At 39.8% G+C, this 24,427-nt stretch overlaps 1 protein-coding gene and 1 long non-coding RNA gene across 6 annotated transcripts in view; one reads left to right on the plus strand and one right to left on the minus strand.

Moving 5' to 3' along the window:
- Positions 1–8,494, minus strand: part of BMP2K (BMP2 inducible kinase) — a 112,960-nt gene extending 104,466 nt beyond the window's left edge. For all 4 annotated transcript variants that reach the window (XM_020904312.2, XM_020904311.2, XM_020904310.2 and 1 more), the window contains exon 1: positions 8,043–8,494. In XM_020904312.2, the coding sequence (XP_020759971.2) occupies positions 8,043–8,202 (160 nt within the window). In that variant the 5' untranslated portion in view covers positions 8,203–8,494. The remainder of the gene's footprint in view (positions 1–8,042) is intronic.
- Positions 8,495–8,832: 338 nt separating this feature from the next.
- The window catches only part of LOC110144368 (uncharacterized), a 50,917-nt gene continuing 35,322 nt past the window's right edge, over positions 8,833–24,427 (plus strand). For both annotated transcript variants that reach the window (XR_002315871.2, XR_011484583.1), the window contains exon 1: positions 8,833–8,999. This is a non-coding gene — a long non-coding RNA (uncharacterized lncRNA). The remainder of the gene's footprint in view (positions 9,000–24,427) is intronic.

Raw genomic sequence — 24,427 nt, forward strand, 5'->3', positions numbered from 1 at the left:
TAACTAAGCACCCAACTATTTAAAACAGCTCAATCATTAACCACTCAACATCCCAACCGAGTCCCCTAAAAATAGTGGCTTGTGGGTACATAAATGGTTCACCAGATGGATGCAGGATAGAAATCAAGGAATGAGCAGCCTCAAGCCTTGCAGATGAAACCGTGCAGCTTTGAAACTGCCGTTCATACTCTTAATTTCAGAATTCCAGATCAGGGCTTTAATCATTTGATAGCTACCAAATGTGTTCTAATAATGTGTATGTTCTACTTTGAGTTTTGACAACAAAAGGAAAAAAAAAACAAAAACAAAAACAAGGAGAGAAGGGGTAAAGGAGAACCCCAGATAATACACAAGATCAGTAAAGAACACCAAAGATTAGGAATCAAAGTACGGACATCAATTCCACCTTCTAGTATGTTCCTTAATACTTCTAACACCAATTTTCTATCTTTCCCTCTTGCGAACTCCACAATGGAAAGATGGTAACAAATATTAATTTATTCCCATTATTGTTAAAATAACCGAAGACAACCTTTCCAATTTGCTCAGCATGAAAATGTCAGTACTAACCCCACAAAGTTGACTACAGCTAAAATCACAGAAATCTGACCTATCAGTGCAACTTAGCACCTTTACTGGAGATAAATGGTTTTCCCAGGTGGCTCAATGGTAAAAAATCCACCTGCCAATGCAGGAGACGTGGGTTTGGTCCCTGGGTTGGTAAGCTCCCTGGAGAAGAAAATGGTAACCCACTCCACTATTCTTGCCTAGGAATCCCACGGACAGAGGAGCCTTGCAGGTTACAGTTCATGGGGTCTCAAAAGACATGACCACGTCTGAGTTCACACACATTGGAGGTAAATGTACAATTTCCACTACATATTTTTGAAGTATTGGAAATTTAATGTTAGTATCTTGTCCTTGAATAAACTGCCACATCTAAAGAAAATATATCAGCGATCAAAATTACATCCTAGGAGCTGTCCCTACAATGATAACAGAACCCAAAACAGAAGCATGTGTTAACAGGATTCTATGTAATACCCTTTGCTGCAAATTACTTTCACATTATTGGGAGAGCACATGCTGCTATCAAGGTCAAAATTCTATATAGCTAACAGGAACCTACAAATTATATGTGGCTGAATGCCATATAATTATCTGATCAAAATGATTTGGAATTTTTACAAACATGTGACACTTACTTCAGGATAAATGTACCACCTAATCTAAAAGCAAGTTACTACAATGCCAGAATCAAATTTCACTGAAAGCTTACAACTAAGTCTGAACCAGAAACTAATCCATATTTACTGAGAGATTTAGCATGCGCTGTTAGGTACCATCACAAGTTATCTTGTCAATATCACATATTACCTATTGATTTTCATACTAGGTATTAGCTATGTGTTACAGTTTAATTTCAACAACAACCGAAAACTACTGCACAGGACTAAAGATACAGAGATAAATAAATAAGACCCTGTCCTCAAAATGCTCTCCATCAAAAAAAAAAAAAAAAAAAGACTGTCAAAACCAACTGCAGAATATAAAACAATTTCACAATGGCATGTAAAAATGCTTTTCTTTTTTTTAACTCAGCCACTTTTGCTAAATAAAGAAAAATATAATGTCAACAGAGAAAGATGACTTAAGGGGGCATCCATGTTATTCTTTCTTCGCTGTTTCAAGGAAGCTAAATGAAATGCCACTTTGCAAATTTGTCTTCACCAAAAGTAGAAAATTCAGGGTCCCCAGGCCTAAGCAGAAGACCTCTGAGGAGACAAGAACTAAAGAGTCCTCCACCGGTACTTCTTAATGTGCAAATTAGGTTCTAAATTCTACTGAAAAATTCTGGTTTCCCAAAAAAAGTCAAAAATCATTTCCTTTGAAAAGTATTTGAATGCCTCTGATGACGCAACTTTTGTGACACAAAAAAAACAATTAATGCAGAGTCCTTCTAGCCTCCAGAAGTTCACTATCTGCTAGGGGTGTTGAGACAGGAACAATAATTAATCACCTGTTTCCAAGTGCTTACATAATTATATCTCAAGACAAAAGATTAAATGTGATAAGAGAAGAAAAAGCAAACAGCTACAAATGTCCACAGGAAGAAGGGAGTGATCAGAGCCGGCAGTTAGGAAGCTAGGGTTAGAGACGCAGAGTGAAAAGCAAACAGGAGATTTAACCCGGGAACCAGGAGGAAAGCACACTGTGGCTGGAGCAAAGAGCCTTACCAGAAAACAATCACAGCTAAGTTTCACCGGGGAGGTGAACGACTGAGCACGCACAGTCATGAACTTGCTGTTTAGTCGCTAAGTTGTGTCTAACTCTTCTGCAACACCATGGACCGCAGCCTGCCAGGCTCCTCTGTCCATGGGATTTCCCAGGCAAGCATATTGGAGTGGGTTGCCATTTACTCCTCCAGGGGATCTTCCCAACCCAGAGACTGAACCTTTGTCTCCTGCATTGGCAGGAGGACTCTTTACCACTGAGCCACCAGGGAAGCCCATTATAATCACAAATGCCTGGCCAAAAAATGTAACCAAGTAAGATGACTTCTCAGCGACACAACTGTTCCCTCCCTCCCTTCACGCCTCAGTTTCAAGGCCTCAGATTCTCCTGCACTCCTCTGCCTCTCTGCCAGCTCCTTTTTAGTCTTCTCAGTCTCTGCCTACTCTTAAAGCATGGTTCTCAAGGCATGCTTCCTGGACCAGCAATATCTGCACTGATGAGCAAGTTGGTAGAAATGAAAATTATGGGCTCTGCCCAGCCATACAAAATCAAACTCTGGATGTCAGGCTCAGCAATCTGTGGTTTACCAAGCTCTCCAAATAAATGATTCTAATAAACTCCAATGCCTGAAACCAATGTTCCACAGGAGTCCTTCATGAGAGCCTTGCCCTTCTCATTCGACACGCTCTCCTACACCCATCCTATCCCAGAGCTTAAAATAACAGTCAAATAAATGCTCACTAATTCCAAGTACCTGTCTCTAAACCCAACACCTTTGCTGAGTACCAGACCATATACTCAGCCTCCCACTTGACAAGTATTTCCTCCCAGATTTCTCAACTAAACATGTCCGGAATTACTGGATATTCTTCCAACCTCCACCCCAGCCCCCAAATTCTGTTCCTTCTCTACTCTTCCCATCTCAGTCTCAGAGGAGCTCCATCCAAGAGGTGCATGAGCAAGTCATTCTTCACACTTCCTACAACACCCATCTCCATGTAATCCACACCAGGTCCTCCCATTCAAGCATTAGTAACATTAGGTTCCATCCCCACTGCCACCCTCTTAACTAATCATCTAATTTGTATACCTCTCAAACACCACAGGGCAAACACCATGATCTTATGAAAACACAAATCAGAGCATGTCACAGCCCAAATTTAAATCCTTCACTGGCCTCCCACCGCATTTTCAGATAAAATCTAAATGCCCAACATGCCACACAAAGACCTAGATCCTAGTCTCTGCTCCAAAATCATCCTGGTCCTTCTTTCACATGATTCATTCACTACGGTCGATGGCTCCGGACTTACTTCAGTTTCTGAAACTCTTCCCTACAGAGTAATTTCTCTCTTCATAACATACTCCACACCACCCCCACCTTCACACCTCTGCCTTTACTTAACCCTCCTCAAACTTCAGATTTCTGCTAAAACCTCAAAAAAAGGGGGGGGGGGGAGTGAGGGGGCTTCCTAATCCACCAATATAAACTGAATCAGTTATTCGCTCATAAAACCCTATGCTTTCTTGTCACAACAATTATCTAAACTGCTAACTACATTAACCTGACTGATTTTATCATCTACACTAGACTGTAAGCTCCGTAAGGCCAAAGAAATATCTGTTTTGTTCTCCTAGTACAGAGCTTGGTGTTTTCTTAAAGAAGGCATTTCATAAATAGTTAGGGAATAGGAACAGTTGCTGATATCTTCATTAAATCCTCCCCTTCTGCTGTCTCTCTTATCTCTTAGGAACTTTTACATGTTACTGGGTAGCTACAGATAATTCCTACATGAAACATCATGTGTAAATACATATTTTTCTTACTGATTTATATTGCAAAATCAGAAGTACTTTACTACTTTTCTGTAAAATTAACAATGAGAATTAGTTGGCACCTAGGCTATATTCACCTTACTCCAAGCAGTTAACTCTGAAAGTTACCAAGCTACTTTTACAGAAATCTGTAGTAATTTTTTCTTCCAATTTCTGACAGTGCCAACACCACCTCCCCATGCCCATGTCAAAAAGTCCTATGCACCCAATCATATTCAAAATATCATTCCTATCCAGCCCCATAACCTCATGGTTAGATTATATCAACAAATTATGGATGGTGTCCTGCCCTCTATGCTGCTCCCCATTTAAGTCCACTCTTTACCAAAGACATTTAAGGCGAAAAGTCCCCTACTGGAGAACCCACCCTTTCATTATCAATCAACATTAAATTCTTCTGACTAGACTGAAGGCATGTTATCCAAAAGTGGTCCTCTGTTTTGGTAAAAACTTGGAAGGTGACACTTAATTATATGTGCTTGACAATTTGATACTGTTTCAAGCTAAAATTTACATATAGCTCTAGCTCATTTCTACAGCCTAATCTAAAACTGAACTTGCACTCCTGAAACTAAACAAAACTGTTTTTTGAGGAAAACCATGAAAATGCCTGTCATATCAGTTGTTTCAACTTTTAGCAAGAACTAAAAAGGTGCAAGTTCTCAGCATTTTCCAACACATATATTCTTAACTAAAAAGAGATTATGATATGAAAGTATAACATTTCAGAAAGGAAACTACACCAACACACAACATAAGTATACCCCTAAGAATCTAGGTTTTTAAAATTATAATAGACTATATAAAACATATATGTGCACGTGTATCTTCATATACAGCTGATCTTCATTATTTGACTTTATATTTGTAAATCTGCTTACTTGTTAAAATTTGTATCCCTGAAATCAATACAATATCCCAAAATCAAAACAATGGCACTTTCATAGTCATTTGCAGACTGCACAGTGGCAAAAATTTTGAGTAGGCCAGCTGGCATCAATGAGGTATCACTCTGCCTTCTTTCAGCTCTCATGCTGGAAGCAAGGGCCCTTTTCAATGTCTATACCGAGTCGTGTTTTTCTTGTTTTTGTGGTTTTTACTGATGATTCTGTTGTTTAGTGCCAAAATGTTGTCCACCTAGCATTCCTTAGAGCAAGAAGGCTATGATGTCCCTTACAGAGAAAATCTGTGTGTTCGCTAAGCTTCATTTAGGCACGAACTACAGTACTGTCGGCCATGAATTCAATGTTAATGAGTGAACAATACAGATACTGAACAAGGTGTCTTGAAACAGAAACACACATAAAACAAGGTTTATATTGACTGACTAGCAAAAATGTGAACAGAGACTTGTGGTACCCTAACACTGTATTTCCCCTAGGCACAATGATTCCATATTTGCTAAATCACTGTTGACGACAACGTTATAGAACATAAGCTCTATGAATAATGAGAATCTAATATGTACATGGGGAGGGAGACAAGCAGCCCTCCCACCAGGTTGACTGAGGACTCAAAGACACTGCAGAAGTCATTCTGAGCAGCAGCATGGCAAGACACTCAGGACACAGCATCTGGAGCCCTAGCTCCATTTAAACAACACTGACAGAAAACAAAAACGTAAAACCTACTAAGCGTGTTTTTTGCTATCTTTGCTTCTACCTTTTTCCCACTCAATGGTAAATCTCTCCCCAGTTCAGGTGCTCTAACCTCTAATGCCTTTTCATAAACATTTGCCATATTTTTACAACTGGGCAAATACATCTGCAAATTAAAGCAATGATCATTCTTGAATGTAAACCACATTTGTGCTTAAACATCTACAATGTGGCATATTTGGAAAGGAGAGGATATGAAGCATATGAAATGACAATATATCGTCAGAATCAAAGAGTAAACCGAATATAGATAATTTCAGTTGTGTGTGTGCTGGAAAGAGAAGAAATACATAAGAGAACAAGACCAAGGACTCAGCCTTCCCTCCACAGAAGGCCAAAAGCCTAGGTCCAGGAGCTGGGATGTTGGCGGGGGCGGCGGGTGGGGGTGGGGGTGGGGGTGGGGGGGGGAGTAGTGCCATCTTTCAAAAGAGTTTGTTCAATGCTTGCTTCCTCCTAACACTTGACTGACTGCAGATTTTTTCCAAGAGAAATGACAAATTATGGCAAAAGGCAGTGGAACATTAACAGTGACATTAGTGATTGAAAAAAATTTTCTTTTAAATTTTTTTGTGTGGTTGAGCACTCCCCTTTTGAAATTTTTTTATTTGCATTTTCCAAAATTATTTTTTGTTGAAAATAGCTTGCTCAGAAGTAATCATAGGACATGCATGGAGCAGTGGCAAAAGCTACAAATCCAAAGTCTAGTTTCATGAAATGTTGATGATTTCCTTCTATTAAATAAAAGACTCATCTGGGGTTTAGTGAAATGAAGTGAGTGTAATATTACTCAAGTCACACTTGAATTAGTTACTACAGTTCAAAAGACAGAAGTACAGCATGTGAGTTAACAGCCATGTCTTCTGTAAACCTACAGCTTAAGCTACAATTCAAACATTTGAAATTCCTGTAAAATAATGCGATAGGAACTTTCACAGCGTAGTAAATCTGTCTGTCAACATCCATTACCATACACTCATTATTTGACAAGCTAAGGATCCTCCTCCCACGTCTCTAAGGTTCAGCCAGGCTCATTACTAGGGGCAATAGCTTGCCAAACAATGCATCCATCCCTGAACCATTCAAATCTTCTTTCTCTTTAGAGTATTTAATAGACAATAACCTTCCATTTTTCCTCTTGTACTCATTTACTATTGTTTACAGCATTTCAAAAAGCACAAGTAGAATCTCAGTCTACTGTCTCCAAACCACATCAACAACTAGCTCTCAGAGAACCAAAACTACTGTCTTTGATTTCTTCTCTCTTAATCTTGGAACTTAAAGGGCCATTTACCAACAAATTTGGAGAAGGAAATGGCAACCCACTCCAGTATTCTTGCCTGGACAATCCCACGGACAGAGGAGCCTGGTGGGCTACTGTTCATGGGGTCACAAAGAGTCGGACACAAGTGAGGGGCTAAGCACACCAACAAATTATTTCTTGAGAAGCACTTAAGTATTTTTTCCGTAATATCATTCTGCGATTAAAAACTCAAAAGCCAATAAAACAAGCGACAAAACAAGAGTTATCTCCTACAAGCCGATTATGCACGATACACAAAACTAAAGTGTAGGATCTTTTTCTTTTTAACAGAGTAAACTTTTTTGTAAGCAACTTTGCAATTGTTGACAAAACCCGGTAAAGATAATGAACAAAACTTCTCAAGTGAAAGTTAACCTTTCATACCGCCTTTTCAAGTACTATCAAAGAGACGTCCTGCAAGGACATGACCAGCAACTAGTCTCCTAGAGAAGATTCTAAATAACAAGGCGGGCTTCAAGTTTACCTGCTCCCCCCAATGGCAACCCACTGACTGAAATCTGGGGCAAAGCATCACCTCCAGCACGAGCACACACAGAAATAAATTTGTTTTTCAACTGACGACTGAGCAGGAGCAACACAGGCGAACACCCGGGGCTGCGGGGTCCTGAGCCCTGCGGCGCGGGTGGAGAGGCTAGTGCAGGACAGCCGCCTGAGCCGGAGCGGGGAGCCCCAATCCTGCTCGATCTGAAGCTCTAATGAGTCACTGGTTCAATCATGACACCGCAGCCCTCGCTAAGATGTTTCCTATTTATCTCCCAGCCTCAAGAGGGAGTGAAAATGACAACTCGGACTGAAAGTACTGTGCACGGGTCAGAGCTGCCGGCGGCCAGAAAAGCCGACTTAGGCGCGAGCCCCCGCCGGCCTGGCCGAGGAAGCAGGAAAGAAGAGTGAGCCGCGAGGGCGCAGAAAGAAGCGGGAGAGAACGGGAGAAGCTACCGCCACACCCCAGCCCTCCCTCACCTGCCTGCCCGAGCCTCCCCGGGCGCCCGTACCTTCGGCCAGCGACTCCTCCAGGGTGACCTGGTAGCGGCCGACCGCGAACACCCGGACCCCCACGGACGAGCTACCGGCGCCGGCCCCGCCGGCCCCGCCGCCCACCGCTCCGCCGCCGCCGCCGCCCTCCGACTTGGGCATTCGAGAGAACTTCTTCATGGTCCCGCCGGCGCGCTGGAGGGCGCGGGGCGCGCGTAAGGGCGAGCGAGAGGGCGAGTGCCCGGCCCGGCGCGCGCGGCCGGGGCGTCCGCGAGGGGTCACCGCCCCTCGCCTGTCCGAGCGTCCGTGCGCGCTGCGGCCCGCCGAGCCTCACATTCCGCGCGCCCCGAGCGCACTGCCCCGGCCCCGCCGCCCGCTCCGCGGCTCCGCTGCAGCTGCCGGGCTCCCGCAGAGGGCGGCGAGGAGGGCGGGGACGGGGCGGGGCTCGAGGGGGCGGGCCCGAGTGCGGGAGCGACGCGGCCGCCTCCGCCAGTGCCTCGGGCGCCCTCGCCGCCGCGCTAGGCGCCCGGAGCGCGAACCCCGGAGGAGGGCGCCAGCGGGGGAGAGGGCCAAGGGGGCGGGGCGGCCGGTCCCTCCGAGGAGTGGGCTGGACCACTCAGGCCTCACACCCGCTGGACCGCACCGCCGCCGCCCCGGCCGAACCCGCGCCGCCCGCCACTCGCGGCCGTTGGCGGCGCGGCGCCCCTGCCAACCGCTCACTGAAGCAAGGCGCCCCGCGCAGGCGCGTTGCCTGCGCCGCCGGAAGTGACGGTTCCGGCTCTTGTCACGTGGAGGGGGGAGGACGAGGAGGCGATAGTGGGGGTTGGGGACGAGGGCGAGCTCCAGAATCCCGGGTCTGGGGTCCCGGCCGGGAGGATTCAGGCCTGATTCCTGGGGTCCCGGCTTCGAGCAGGGAGGTGGTCAGGGGACCGGTTTTGGCTCTGGCTGTGCGGCGAGGTCTACCATCGCCGCTGGAGGTTGGTATGTCACTCGGGGGCTTAAAAATGCCGCCAACAACTTCGTCCCTGCAAAGGGACTTTTCTCCCTGCATTTCTAAGTCGTTTTTCCAGAAGTTCTCCCCTGAGAATCTTCTTCCGCTCGCCCACCCCGAGCGTGGGAGGTGGGAGCAGCACAGAAGTCGAGCGGATTTCAGTAACATAACTTCTAAAGCCGTGGTGTCGCACTCTGGGTAACAGCCGCTTGTGCTGAGAGCGTTTTGCGGTTTATAAATGACTTAGGAGTACTTTCAGAATCTGGTGTGTGCTCTGCAACAACCCTGCGAAGTATTCAGAAGAGGTATTCAGCCCGTTTCAAGACCTTTCATCACCTTCGGGCAAGAGAGTTTAACGGACTTGCCCAAGGTCACATGGCTGGCTTGTGACGGAGCTGCAAGTGCAAGGGCCATCCTTGGATACTTGGTTTCGTACCTCGGGCCGTTCGGGAAAAGTAGGTTAGGCTCAGATCGTTGAAAAACGGCAGATTTAGGACTGTTTGCAAGCAAAACCAGTCATTGGCCCCCCGCCCCTTAACAAAGAGATTTGCCCGTTAAAAAAAAAAAAAAAAAGACCCGTTGCATCCATTTCATAAACTGCAGGAATCTCAGTGCCTGCGGCGTGAGGCAGGCAAAGTGAACGTTGGTGTAAGACGTTCAGAATGGTAAGGAATGGGAAATCGCAGAGCTCATTCTCAAACCAAGCCTGCTTCCATCCATCCCCACCCCCGCCACCACCACCCTATATGAATACAGGCCCACTGTGGCCAAACGTTCCATTTGTAAAGCAGACATCTAAATTTTTTTTCCCCCCTAATACGGCATTTCCCAAGTCTTAAATGTAGGCCAAATAAATTGTGCCTGCACGATACCAATGTACACCTTCTGTGAAAGTGGGTATTGTGGTTCTATCCCCACCGCGCCCCGCCCCCCATTTCTTAATCCAGCTTTTTAATGAGATACAGGCAGAAACGTTAGGAAATGTACTTAGGCAAAAGTTTTGGGGCTTAAAATCTTTTTTTTTTTTTCTTCTCTTCTGCTATTTCGAGAGAAACTATTTCTGCCAACACAGTGCTCTGGATTTGGGACATTTTTACTGCATAACCCACTAAGATTCTTCATCTAGAGATGTGACCTTTGAAGCACATTCCAGCTGTATGGAAGTCAGATTTATATGCAGATCATTGATGTGGTGTGACAATGGGGGATTTCCATTTAGAAATAAGCAGATCATTCTCCTAACTGTGGGGATTCACTGTGGAGTCTCATTCCTGCCATATTCGAATTATAGTTTTTCAAGTCGAATAACTGAGAGATTTAGTCATTTTGTACAATGGCAAAATGCAGTCAGCCTAACATGCAAAGTTTGGGCCTAATACAGCTTCACCTGATGACCATACAAGAGTAAGTGAAGTCTCCTGTGATCAGTTTGGGAGCCAATTCACCACAATTGCTGTGGTTTAAAAAAAAAGAAATCACTTCTGTCTACCCAAATAATGTGACTTCTGACATGGAAGTTGATAATTAAAGAATAGGCCCCATCTCAAAAATTATGGGTAACACTAAGCAATGTATTCTTTAACTTTTCACCAAGCACATAATAAAAAATAGGAATATTGTTTGATCTTCTCTGTTTACTCCACAATATTCTGTGACAAATAAGAATTTAAAGACATTGTGTTACTAATAAGGATGCCAACATTTACAAACACTACCAAAAGATGTTGATATTAACTGTCAGATTGTATCCTTCTGGCAACTCTGTAAGTTAAAATTGAGTGTCCTTAAACCAATGTGTAGGCAGAAAATGAGGTACTCATCAGTGGAAAAACTATAGTGAGAATTCTAGTCTTAGTTTTGCACTCCTTTCACTTGGGCTTCCTGTTGGAAAATCTCTAGGAAAAAAAAACTGTGGGTAACATACATTCTGACCATGCTAACCCACTGTCATTGAGGTGTCTTAACACAGGTATAGTTTAATAAAAGTAAAGAATTACATTTCAGGTTTCTCTGATATGTATGTCAATCTTTCAAATGTCTGTAGTTGTACTGCAATGAAAATAGTTGGAAACTAGCCACGTAACAGACTTTTTTAAAAAGCAGGTTGTTTCAGCTTGCAAGGTTTCATGTCACAGTATACCTATAAAGTCAACAAATCATTGTAACCAAATGAAGCATCCTGAGATCCTCAAATGGGAAGGAATTTGACAATGGATGGCGGTGGGGGAGATTATTGTTATATTTTGGTCTTCTACTGGAAAGTTATAATGCTTCTTGTTACTTTGATTCTCCTCTTCTTTGCACTAAGGTGGCTCTCAAAGACATATGTGAAGAAAGACTGGCATGAACAAAGTGTGCTCATCCCAAAAGGCTTATTCATACCAGTGCCTTAATTACTTTTATAAGTCATCTCTTCCAAAGCCTGATTGATCATTTTTCCTCCCGAGTCAATGTTTTCCTTTGATGATGTGTCTTCAATCATTATTAGCCTCATTATGTTTTACTAGCAGGAAAAATTAGCCTCCCTGCCTACAATTACTTTATACCTATGCCTGTATCTTTGCTTTCCAAAAGAGGTAGTCCTAAAGTCCTTTAAAAGAACATATGCATATATATATTGGAGAAGGAAATAGCACCCCACTCCAGTATTCTTGCCTGGAAAATCCCATAGAAAGAGGAGCCTGGTGGGGTACAGTCCATAGGGTCCAAACAGTCGACATGACTATGTGCATGTGCACATGCACATGGGTATATCCATTTAAAAAGCAATTCTTTTAAAGTATCAGTAATATTTAAATCCTCTGTTAAGACTATTCAACGTCAATATACCTGTAAAATATGTATATATGCATGTAAGAAAGATCCCTCTCATAGCTTAAAATACGAAGATGCTCAAGAATATTCTTAATAAGAGAAATGACTCATGTGACATAAATTATTTTTCTGTGATAGGATTTTTCCTATAACTTTTAACCATGCTTTTTAAAAAGACTGCAAGAAGTAGGCAACTGTACAACCAAGAGAGGTACTTTGATCCCTGACCCCATTGAATTGGGGAGGGGGTGGGGGAGCAGTCCTCCAGATAGACAGCACTTCAGGCTCAAACCTCATGTCAGGAATATCTTGCTGCCCCAGGAAGCATTTGTCCTCGAAATGGATTACAGTCACATGTCTGGATATGTTCCTGCCCTCCCTCTCCTTGTTAGGCTTTGTATTTTGCTCCTGTGGCCGAGCTACTACCCTGCTCCCAGTTACATTCATATAAAACTTAGCAGAGCATAAAATAACAACTCTTATTGGGCACTTGCAATGTACCAGTGTTATTTAAAAGTGCATATATTAACTCAGTAATTCCTCATAACACAATGAAATAACACTTCAAATTACTACTACTTTGCAGAAGAGAATACTAATTCACAGAGAGATCTGTTAACACATTCAAAGTCTGTCTTGTGACTAGTAACAGATTTCAAAACCAGGTAGTATGGCTTTATAGCTCATGCTCTTAATCACCACACCATGGAGACTCTCCTTGAAAATACACAATAAACAATGTGATTGCTACAGTCTAAGGTGATAAGATACCCTCCTATGCCCTCGGGCCATATCACTCACTTAACCAGAGTGTGCTACTTAGGTTCAAGTAACCCTGCTATAATAAGTGACAATTTCTGATTAACTAGGTATACTGAAAAGTTAACAAGTATCCGCTGAACATCTCCAGTGGGTAAAGCACTGTGTATTGGGGGAGTAACTAGATGATGCAAAGTTGAATAAAGTCAAGATTTCAGAGTTTACCCTCTTGGAGGGTGGGGGAGACATGTACACAGCCATAATAGAGGCAGAGAGAAAAGATTGTGTATTGAGGTAGAGTTGACTAAGTTCTGGACAAAAATCATGGTCTCTAAGGTTGTGCAATGATGAGATGTTGCCTTCAAATCTCCTCCTGACAGTATGGTTGATGTTATGATCATCAAAACTTCTGGAAACAGAAAAACTGCTCTTCTGGGTTTGGAAGCAGGTGGGCAATTCCTATGGACAGATACTGAATCCTGTCCCCATATATTGAACTGATGCTGAATCTCTGCATTTGCACAATATTCAGATTTACTCAAGCAACACTCTTTAAGCTACTATAGAGGAACACAGAGAAAGAAAGGGTTGAAGCTAAAGTCAGCTTTTGCATCAATCCGTTATCAAAATTCACTTCTTATTTTACCCACATTTCTGTCATCTGTGATAGAGACTATTTATTTATACAATATGCTAAATAGTGTATGAACCAACATACAATAACACATACAATGTGGTAAGTCATGGAATTTCAAGCTGGAAGGCGTATAATAAATGGAAAAACTGAAGAAGGACCAGGAACATTTATTGAGCACCTAGTATGTCTCTGGCATTGTGCTTAACGCTGTATATATTCAATCCTTTCACAAGGGAAGTAGGTATTACTTTGCCTGACTTACAGCTCTCTCACTTCAGCCACCCTGAACCATTTTCATTTCTTCCCAAGCTGTTTTAGGCCCCAAGGCTCACACAAGATAGAATGTCTTATTCTTTCTCACAATCACCTGATTCGGAGGATGACTATATGGAACTCGAGGGCCATGTCCCTGTGAACGCTTTCCTGACCTCTGCCATCTGCCATTCCCAGGTAGAAGGGACTCATTTGTCCCCCACACGACTCTTCACAGACGTCTAGAACCACACTGATCACTTAATTATCAAGGCTTCATTCCATGCCTGTTACCCTCTGCTGCAGTTCAAGAGGTTTAAGGAAAGGCACTGTGTCACACTCTTTCCTTAAAACTCAGATCCAAGTAACATGCTTGAGCTATAGTGAGTTTTGAATAAATCAGTGAATAACTTAGCCAAAAATCTAGTAAGTGGTAGAGTTAGGAGGTTGAGGCCAGGTTCAAATGTCAGGTCTGTCTGAAATCCCAAGCGTCTTAGCTGTTCTACACCTGAGTCTTATTCATCTTTAAAATAGGAAGAATACTGGTTGTGGGGGATATTTTTTGTCTGTGCTGCATGGCTGCAGGATCAGTTCCTCAAGCAAAGCCTAACATACTGTGTCCTTTAATTGCAGAGTGTATATAAATCTTACTGTCAAATAAAATACAGTTTTCGTGGTTGTTTCCATTGCATAAATAACCCAATACCAGGCACATTATAGGTGTTAAATACTTACTGAGGACTTCCCTGGTGGCGCAGTGGATAAAAATCCAACTGCAAATGCAGGGGACGTGGTTTCGATCCCTAGTTTGGGAAGATTCCACATGCCACAGGGCAACAAAGCCAGTGGGCCACAACTACTGAAGCCTATGTGGCTAGACCCAGAGCTCCATAATTAGAGAAGCCACTGCAATGAAAAGCAAGTCCATCACAATGAAGAATAGCCCCTGCTCACCACAATAGGAGGAAGGTCCACGCAAAGCATCAAAAGATCCAGCACTTCCAAAAATAATAAATAATTTGTTTAATTTTTTAAAGAATAAAAAAATACTTACTGAATTAAACAAAGTACCTGGAAAATAAATGCCACTTTGGATTGGTATTTTGAAATGTGTTTTTTAAATTACATTTTGGATTCACAAAAAGGAATAAAAGACAGAAGCTATGAGGGAAGAGTTGCAATTTATCAGTGTACAGGTAAACAAAGATAAATTTGACTGTACTTTGGTTTAAAAGTAAAATAAAGGTTTCCTATTATAGGTATTATATAAAAGCTATTTTTTTATCATTTATTTTCATCATGGGGAATATCAAACACCACCTTAGTGCATATTTCAAGATAACATGGAAAATTTTTATGTACCCACTTATTAAGTTATAATGTTTATAAATTGCTTTTTGTTGACCTTATCCAATTATATAATTTGCCTTTTGCTCTGAATATAATATTCAAGAAAATCATTCTTAAAGCATAAGTATAGTTTTTTAACCTTTTAATTTTTCATACTTCAACAGACACCTTGTTTCTGTTCTCTGTCTTATCAGCTGACAGCACTGGGCCTACTTATAGGAACCGATTAAAAACATTTTTTCCATTTACCATGACAACACCCAGTTCATGTTTGCTGATAAACTAGTAGCAAGTCAGAACATCTACAAGATGCAAGAAGAAATAGCACTGCTGAGTAAACACTTTAACTCAAAAGTGGAAAAAATATAACAAATAAATTTATACATTGTTAACATTTTATTAAAATTCTTATTTTTATCCAAATTAAATTTTTTTCTAAGTCCCCATGTTACATCCTTTTCATAAACTAGTACATTTTTATAAATCTAAACTTATAAATTTGACATATGTGTGTGTATTTAAGCAGCTTTTTGCTAAAATGTTCATTTGGTATTGACAAATATTAAACTCAAATTTTGCACACATATGTAAATATACTTGGTCTTTGAAATATGTCTAACAGTACATTTTAAGCAAAATAGTTATCATAAGAGATATTAATGCTCATATTTTGTACCAAAGGAGGTTAACCAAATATAAATTTGGCCCATTTAAACTTGGAACTTTTTTATGTCGATATGACAAAAAATAATTATCAAAACCTTAAAAAATTGAAACAAATAATTTTACATAACAATTTTTTTTAATTTATCACTTGTTTTGATAGCAGTTACACACAGCCTCAAAGACAAAGAGTTACTTTAGCAACTTAGCTGCCCTTGTGTAAAAAATTAATTAAATAGAAGTTTTTAACCCACTCCAGTAGCCTGGAAAATTCCATGGACTGAGGAGCCTGATGGGCTATAGTCCATGGGGTCGCACAGAGTCAGACATGACTGAGCACCTTCAATTCACATACATACATACACATGCACACAACCTTGTAGTACTCACAGGGGAAAACAGAGTTAGGACTTAAGATCCAAACTTTAAGCCAAACAGACATTGAATCTAGTGGGTATAGACATGTTTTCTTGTGTTCATGCTCATCGTTTATGTTTTTTTTAAAACATTTCTTCTGTTCTGACCTGCACATTTTCTCTTTGACTCACCGTTGTTACCCTCCTCACTTACCACCCATCAGCTTTCCTATAATAGTCATAATGAGTAATCAATCCCTGTTTCTCTAATAATGAAAATTCTAATTATTGTCCTCTATAGTAATGGCCTGCACATCAGGGTAAAATATAACTGAAATGTACACTATATGTGCATCTTAGATAAAAATAATGACCTCTAAGAGAAACATCAATGTTTCAGTTTAATAAAAATTTCAAAAATATAAGCACATTCCCTTATTTAAGAGAGATTTGTTTTAAGTTCTTCTTCATCAGAAGAATCCATCATTAGCAATTCCAGTAGAACATTCATTAATATTTCGTGTCGTCACATCTCTATTCAAAAAAGTGACACTAATTCAACCAATTCAATATATCTGAATTACTGAGATTTTACAAACACATTTATGCACTAACTAAATCTAAAACTGATTTTTAAAAAGAATTAAAATGCAAAAACTGTATGTACTTTTAGTTATATGAATGTTTAGGGGATGTCTTTTATTCATACCTACTGATTAGAATACCTACAGAATGTAATCAAAATCAAATTCTTAGCTTTCTATGCTTTATTCAATACTTATGAATGTAGTAAATATTGTTTATAACAGCACATTCAAGATGGTATGTTATTATGTTGTAAGAAATACATTTCTTAACCAACAAGCCCTACTGGTTCTTGGACATGTAAAACAGTATATTTCATGAAAGAAACAGAGAATATAGCTTGATTATTTCTGTGTTTTTAATTGACTGGCAAAAAGACAAATGAAGATTGACAATTTTACATAAATCTTATTTTCTCAGAGAAGTGAGTGATATTATATAAGGGCTATAGTGTTGGTTAAGTTGCCTAAATTCTAATGTGTAACAGTTAATTTATGGATTGTGCATAATGCATGACAGCTCTGAAGACAAATTTAAGGTTTTCACGATGCCACTATTTTGTTTGATTTGTTAAGTCTGTTAATATGTGGTATTTGTTTTATTAGAAATCCAGCAAGAGTAGAAAATAAAGGCTTTCTCCAACAAAACTGAAAACCTTCTCTCTAGCCACATAGATATGGGCAGAAGGGAATAAAATTAGCATGGACAGAAAATTGGCACCCAATATCTGCATGCTGAATTTATATTTCTGAATTCTAATATCAGGATTACCTTTTATAAACAATCTGGGTCTTTGTCAATTCATTTAATTTAGGCTTCACTATTAAGCAAATGCTTATTATGCCTTCCACCACATATGATTCTTTTAAGAGATGATGTGATTAATAAGGCACATTCTCTTTATTCAGGAATTAAAGCCTAATGAAAGATACTTTTATATCTTACACAAGGCAGAATGCTTAGTGCTGGAATAGAGATAGGGAGAGTTAAAGGAACATAGCAGAAAAGATAAATTTTAGCCAAGGTCTTAAGGAGGGCTTCATAGGGCAGGTGGCATTTGAAATGGATGTTGGAGAAGAGTTGAGACTTCATCAGATGGTTATAATAGATCCTGTAAGAATGACTTACCTCCCATCTCATTCCCCTTTAACCTGTACTACTTTTTCTTTTTTTCATAGTATTCATCTCCTAATTTATTATGTATATATATAATTTTTTTTTTTTACCATCACTAGATTATAAGTGTTCAGACACAGATCTTTGTTGCCTGGCTCATTGTAGGCACTTGGTAAATAAATGTGGAATGAATGAATTAGAGGGGAAAATATAAGTTAATCATGGAGGCAGAAAGTCCAAGGTTTTCTTTTTTTCCAAAGTTATGTGGCTGACATGACTATGAAAGACATTTAATAGCCACATGATGTAAATCAAAAAGAAACTAGATGTAGAATGCAATGGCCTAAGTTTTTTATTTTTTTTTCTTTGCTTTCCCATTAGGTAATGAAGCCAGTTTCTCTGTAGTTCAGTTTCTCACCTGAGAAATTGGTGGTTAAACTGTAATAACATGAGTTGATAAATACTTGTGGAATAAATCATACAGCAAGAAGCTCTAGTTCTAAAATCTTTATGATCTTTAGCCATTTTACATTTATTTGTATATATTTTATCTTTATTTGGGCTTTGCTGCCCTGAAATTGTACTCTCTTGCCAAAGTCATCTCTATATCATTTCAGCTTATTGTTTTATAAAGTTGAGTCCTAGGGCTTCCCTGGTGGCTCCGTGGTAAACAGTCTGCCTGCCAAAGCAGGAGATATGGGTTTGATCCCTAAATCGGGAAGATCCCACACGTCGCAGAGCAAGTAAGCCCACTGGCCGCAACTACTGAGCCTGTGCTCTAGGGCCCAGGAACCGCACGAGCCATGTGCTGCAGCTCCTGACGCCCACACGCCCCACAGCATTTGCTCTGCAACAAGAGAAGCCACTGCAATGAGAAGCCTCCGCACCACACTAGAGAGCCGTCCTCGCGGCAACGAAGACACAGCACAGCCAAAAATAAATAAAATAAAAAGGAAGTCACATGATCTTAAAAAAACAAGCCTATGAAGTAGATGCAACCCCTCTGTCAAATAAAATGATGTTGAATGAATATGTCCAACATTTGCTAAAGTCAGATATATCTCGATGTAACATAACATGCAATGTCAGGGTCAATACACACTGATCTCAGCTACCACAATTAGCTTTGCTATTCGAAACTGCATCAGCTCATAGAAAAAGAGATTCTTTGTCTCTTTTAGGGACAGACCCATACAACTAGAGTCGATAAAAATTCAGTCCACAGGATGATAGGTTGGTTGGTATCTATTCTGCAGATATAATAAGTTAGTATTTATTTTTCAGATTTTCCTTGTGAGTAAATCTACATTTTTCCATCCCTGTAATTCATAGTGTTCGTCATTCAGTCGTGTCCGACTCTTTGTGACCCCATGAACTACAGCAGCCCACCAGGCTCCTCTGTCCATGGAAATGTCTGGGCAAGAATACTGGAGTGGGTTGCCATTTCCTTCTCCAGGGGATCTTCCTGACCCAGGGACCGAACCCAGGTCTCCCACATTGCGGGCAGATTCTTTACCTCTGAGCCACCAGGGAAGTTATTCATAGGTTCATTTATTTATCTTCCTCATATTTTTCTTCTTTCCCTGCATTTGAATCAATATTTAGTGGTATCATCAGCCATTTTGCTCAGTGTCTGTTTCACCCTTTTCCAGTAGATTTCTGAGATGTTCAAATGTTCTGTATCTAACTGTCCAATATGATAGCCACTAGACACATATGGCCATTATTGAGCACAGGTTTAAATAAGCTCCAGAATGCAAAAATATTCAAGCTTCACTTTTTAAAAATGACTTATCACACCAAGAAGTGGGAAAAACTCAAACTGATACTATTTTTTCAGAGGTTCCATAATGAATGAAATTAAGTTGACTGAGTGAATCTCAAACTCGTATTTAAAAAATGAGACAACAAATGCCAACAGTAAGGTGACAACAACATTAAAATTACCTAACAGAGACTTTAAACAGTCATAATTAAAAGCTTCAATGAGCTGATAAAAACACTCTTGAAACAAATGGAAGGATATAGACAGTCTCAAAAATTAAATGGAAGATAATGAAGAACCAATTGGTAATTTTTGAAAATTGTGGGAAAATACGATAACCAAAATAGAAAACACAGTAGATGGACTCAACAGCAGAAATAAGGGCACAGAGGAGAGAATTAATGAGCTGGAAGATAGAGCAGTAGAAGTTATTCAATCTGAACAGCAAAGGAAAAGTAAATTTTAAAAAATGATCAGAGTCTCAGGGACCAGTGAGACCAAAACAAAAGATAACATTGTGTCGTTAGAGTCACAGAAGGAGAAGAGAAACACAGTGAGACTGAAAAAAGGACTTGAAGAAATAATTACTGAAAACTTGCCAAATTTGGAAGAGGCAAAAACCTGTAGATTCAGGAAGCTCAGCAAACCCCAAACAAACTAAGCCCAAAGAAACCTACACCACCACACAGAAAAATTGCACTTCTAGTAATAAAAACTTTTGAAAGCAGCCAGAGAAAATGACATTTTACTGTAGAGGGAAAACACTTCAAATGATAGCAAATATGTCATCAGAAATCATAGACGTTGGAAGAGCAGTATATCATATTTCAAGTGCTAAAAGAGAAGAACTGTCAATCCAGAATGCTTTAATATCCTTCAGGAATTAAGGAAAAAAAAGAAATTCTCAGATAAAGGAAAACTAAAAGAGTTTATCATCAACAAACCTATTCTAATAGAATGACTGAAGGAAGTTCTCTAAACAGGAAGGGAATGATAAAAAAGAAAGCTTAGACCATCAGAAGCACACGATTAGCAAAAATATACAGTAGGTTTTTCTTTCTCCTCTTCGTTCTAAATTAATATTGGTGGTGGAAGCCAAAAATTATAACACTGTCTGTTGTGGTTCTACATAGGAAATATTTAAGATATGTGTACTGTAAATAAGGGACAACAAAAAGAACACACAGGGAGGTAAGTCACATAATACACAACAGTTAACTCTCTTGGAGTCAAATAGAAAGCTTAAAATTAGAAAACTTTAAAAAAATGTAGGAGAAAATATTTGGTATGTAAGGCTATGCAATGTGTTCTTAGATTTGATACCAAAACCATGATGAATCAATGAACAACTGATGAGTTGGACTTTGTCAAGATTAAAAAATTTTGCTTGGAAAAGCCCTGTTAAAGATGAGCTCCAGACTGGCAGAAAATATTTGTAAACCACATATGTGATAAAGAACTAGTATCTAGAATATATAAAGAACTTTCCAAATTCAATATAGTGAAAAACAAAATAGTCTGATTGAAAAATGAACGAAAGATATGAACAGACATTTCATGAAAAAGATATGAAAATGCATGCACATGAAAAGATATATAATTTTATAAGCCATCAGGGAAGTGTACATTTAAACCAAAATGTAGGTAAATACCTACCTACTAGAATGACTAAAATTAAAAATTAGTGACAATGCCAAATGCTGGCAAGAATGCAGAGAAAGTAAATTACTCAATACATTGCTGGTGGGAATGTAAAATGGTACAGCCACTCTGAAAACCAGTTTGGCAGTTTCTTTAAAAACTAAACATGCAACTACTATACAACCCAGCATTTGTGTTCCTGAGCAACTATCCCAGAGAACTGGACTTCACATGAAAACCTGTACATGAATATTTATAGCAGCTTTATTCATATTATCTGAAACTGGAAACAACCAGATGTTAAAGATGTCCTTTAACGTGAAGCTGTCAGGGCTTCTCTGATAGTTCAGTTTGTAAAGAATCCGCCTGCAATGCAGGAGACCCTGGTTCGATTCCTGGGCCGGGAAAATCCCCTGGCAAAGAGATAGGCTACCCACTCCAGTATTCTTGGACTTCCCTTGTGGCTCAGCTGGTAAAGAATCCTTCTGCAACATGGGAGACCTGGGTTCGATCCCTGGCTTGGGAAGATCCCCTGGAGAAGGGAAAGGCTATCCACTCCAGGAGAATACCAGAATACTGGGTCGCATAGAGTCTGAAACAACTGAGCGACTTTCACTTAACATGTGTAAGGTTAAACAAATACATCCATAGCAAGGAGTACTATTTAATTAAAAAAAAAGTAAGGTATTCTTGATACATTCAAAAACTTATATGAATCTCCAAAGAATTATGCTGAGTGAAAAAAGCTGATCCCCAAAATTGCAAACTGTAACCTTAGAACAAATTATTCTATTTACGTAACATTACAGTGTGTTCCTTTGTAGCCTAGTGGTCAGCATTCCAGGCTTTCGCTGCTGGGACCTGGGTTTAAGCTCTGATCAGGGTAGAGATCCCACAAGCTGCATGGCACAGCTGAACAAAATAAAGTGTGTGTATGTGTGTAGTATGTGTGTGTTTATGTAACATTATTGAAATGACAAAATTATAGAAATGTAGAAGGCACTAGTGGTTCCCAGGAGTAGAGGAGAGTTGAGAGTAGGATGAAGGTAGATATGCTACTGAGGGTTCCTTGTGGTGATGGAAATATTGTATGAACTGACTGGATCAATGTCAGTGATATCCTACTATAGTTTTGTAAGGTGTTACCAAAAGATATATGGGATTTCTCAGTATTATTTCTTACCACTGCCTGTAAATTCACACTTAAATAAACAATTGTATGAGTCAATTCATGTTCAGCATTAGAATTATTTAAGTTTAGGATTTTTTGTGAAATAAAATGGGACTTTCTTTTAGCTTCTAGCTGATCAATAAAAATGAATTCATCTTAGTTTCATCCTTTCATTCTTAATGCTATAGTTCAGGTGAATGTTTTATTAGTAGAATTACTACTCTCTTGTTTGCTAATATAACTGTCTAATCTGACAATTGATTAGTTTTCCTTTAAAAGATGTTGATTTGAGAAGTGCTCCTATCTTCAAAAGCTCTTGGAATTTATACATTATGCAAGTCTTCGAAAAATATTGTATATTTCTCTAATTTGTCAGGCAGAGAAAAGAACCACTATGTTCAATGGTTTGTCTTCTATCACTGCTCTGTTTTTACTTTTGGACTAACATGTTTTAGATTGTTGGCTGTTTTTACTTCATTCATCATCCAAATTTGTTTCAATAAAAGCAAGAGTCTAAATAGAAATAAAAACTACTGCAGTGTCTTCATAAGAGCAAAACTTTCCATACTATTCATTCATTCAACAAATGTTTACCGAGTGTCTATTATATTTTGGGCGCTATTCTAGAGGTGGGGGAAACAGTAGAAAACAAGACAAAAAATTCCTATCTTCATGGAGTATTTATATTCTAGAAGGAAAATGGAAACAGGTAACTGAAATATGTAGCATGTTGAATAGAGATCATTGCTATGGAGAAAAAGGCAGAAAAGGGGACTAAGGAATGTAGGTTAGTTAGGTGCATTATTAAATAATTTCAGCAGGGAAATTCTTGTCTTATTTATAATGGTGAATAATCACACTGTAACATGTTTAAATGTAAGTTTTCCAACTGCTGCTGCTGCTGTTGCTAAGTCACTTCAGTAGTGTCCAACTCTGTGTGGTCCCATAGACAGCAGCTCATCAGGCTCCCCCATCCCTGGGATTCTCCAGGCAAGAACACTGGAGTGGGTTGCCATTTCCTTCTCCAGTGTGTGAAAGTGAAAAGCGAAAGTGAAGTCGCTCAGTCGTGTCCGACTCTTAGCGACCCCATGGACCATAACCTACCAGGCTCCTCCATCCATGGGATTTTCCAGGCAAGAGTACTGGAGTGGGGTGCTATTGCCTTCTCTGAAGTTTTCCAACTAGTTACTAGTTAATCACTAGTCGTGTCTGACTCTTTGCAATCCATGGACTGCAGTCAGCCCAACTCCTTTGTCCATGGAATTCTCCAGGCAAGAGTACTGGAGTGGGTTGCCACTTCTTTCTCCAAGTTGCCCAAAGGTACTTATAATTCTCTGTAAAAGACTATGGCTATAGAACAGGAATTTGCAACCTTTTTCTTCACTGTGGTGCATGTGACTAATGACATTCATATGTGTGACACACTCCCATAACTGAACCAGTGATGAGTGAGACTTCTTGCGTGCCATAAGTAATTCCTGGTACCTGGCTATAATTCTACCTTTCATTCAAGAAAAGCAACTCAAATGTCATTGAGAATGAGTGAGAATATATGTTACTGGGATAGTCTTAGATTTGAATATATATTTAAAATACTTCAGATCCCCTGGAGAAGGGAATGGCTACTCACTCCAGTATTCTTGCCTGGAGAATTCCATGAACAGAGGAGTCTGGTAGGCTATAGTCCATGGGGTTTCAAAGAGTCAGATACAACTGAGGGACTAATTTTTTTTTTAATGTAGTCCTTTATTGCTTGCAATATACAACTTATTCCAACACATTTGCATGTTGAATCATTGGCATTGAAAGTAAGAGCAATTACATGTAATTGCTACTTGGTAATTAGTAATATCTAGTTGGTAGCTCACAAAACTTCTACCTGTTTCTAGGGAATAGGCAGCTACAACATTGATTTTACAAACTGGAATGTTGAGTCAAAGGGCAAAAATTATAGAGTCAATAGTTTTAGAATAGTTTCAGAGGAACACTCCTGATGGATACATCAATAGAAGCTGAAATTTTGGCATTAAAGCAAGCAAATACTCAGTAGGCTGAATGACTGAATTTGCTGCCTAAGCGGGCAAGTTTTTATGGCTTAAAAGTTAAGTAAATTCATTGTTATTCTATTGGTACTCAGTATTACTACTCATTGGTTCAAAACATTTCAAATGAGAAAATGCCAAGAAATAACTGCATCCAGCCAATAAAGCTTAAAGTAAAAATTCCTTGCCATAGGAGTTATTTTCAACGCAATAAGCATTTATGAAATGTCCACTATGGAATAAGCCTGTGCTATGCACTGGAG

This window comes from Odocoileus virginianus, chromosome 29 (genome assembly GCF_023699985.2).
Source record: "Odocoileus virginianus isolate 20LAN1187 ecotype Illinois chromosome 29, Ovbor_1.2, whole genome shotgun sequence".
In the NCBI taxonomy this organism is placed as follows: domain Eukaryota; kingdom Metazoa; phylum Chordata; class Mammalia; order Artiodactyla; family Cervidae; genus Odocoileus; species Odocoileus virginianus.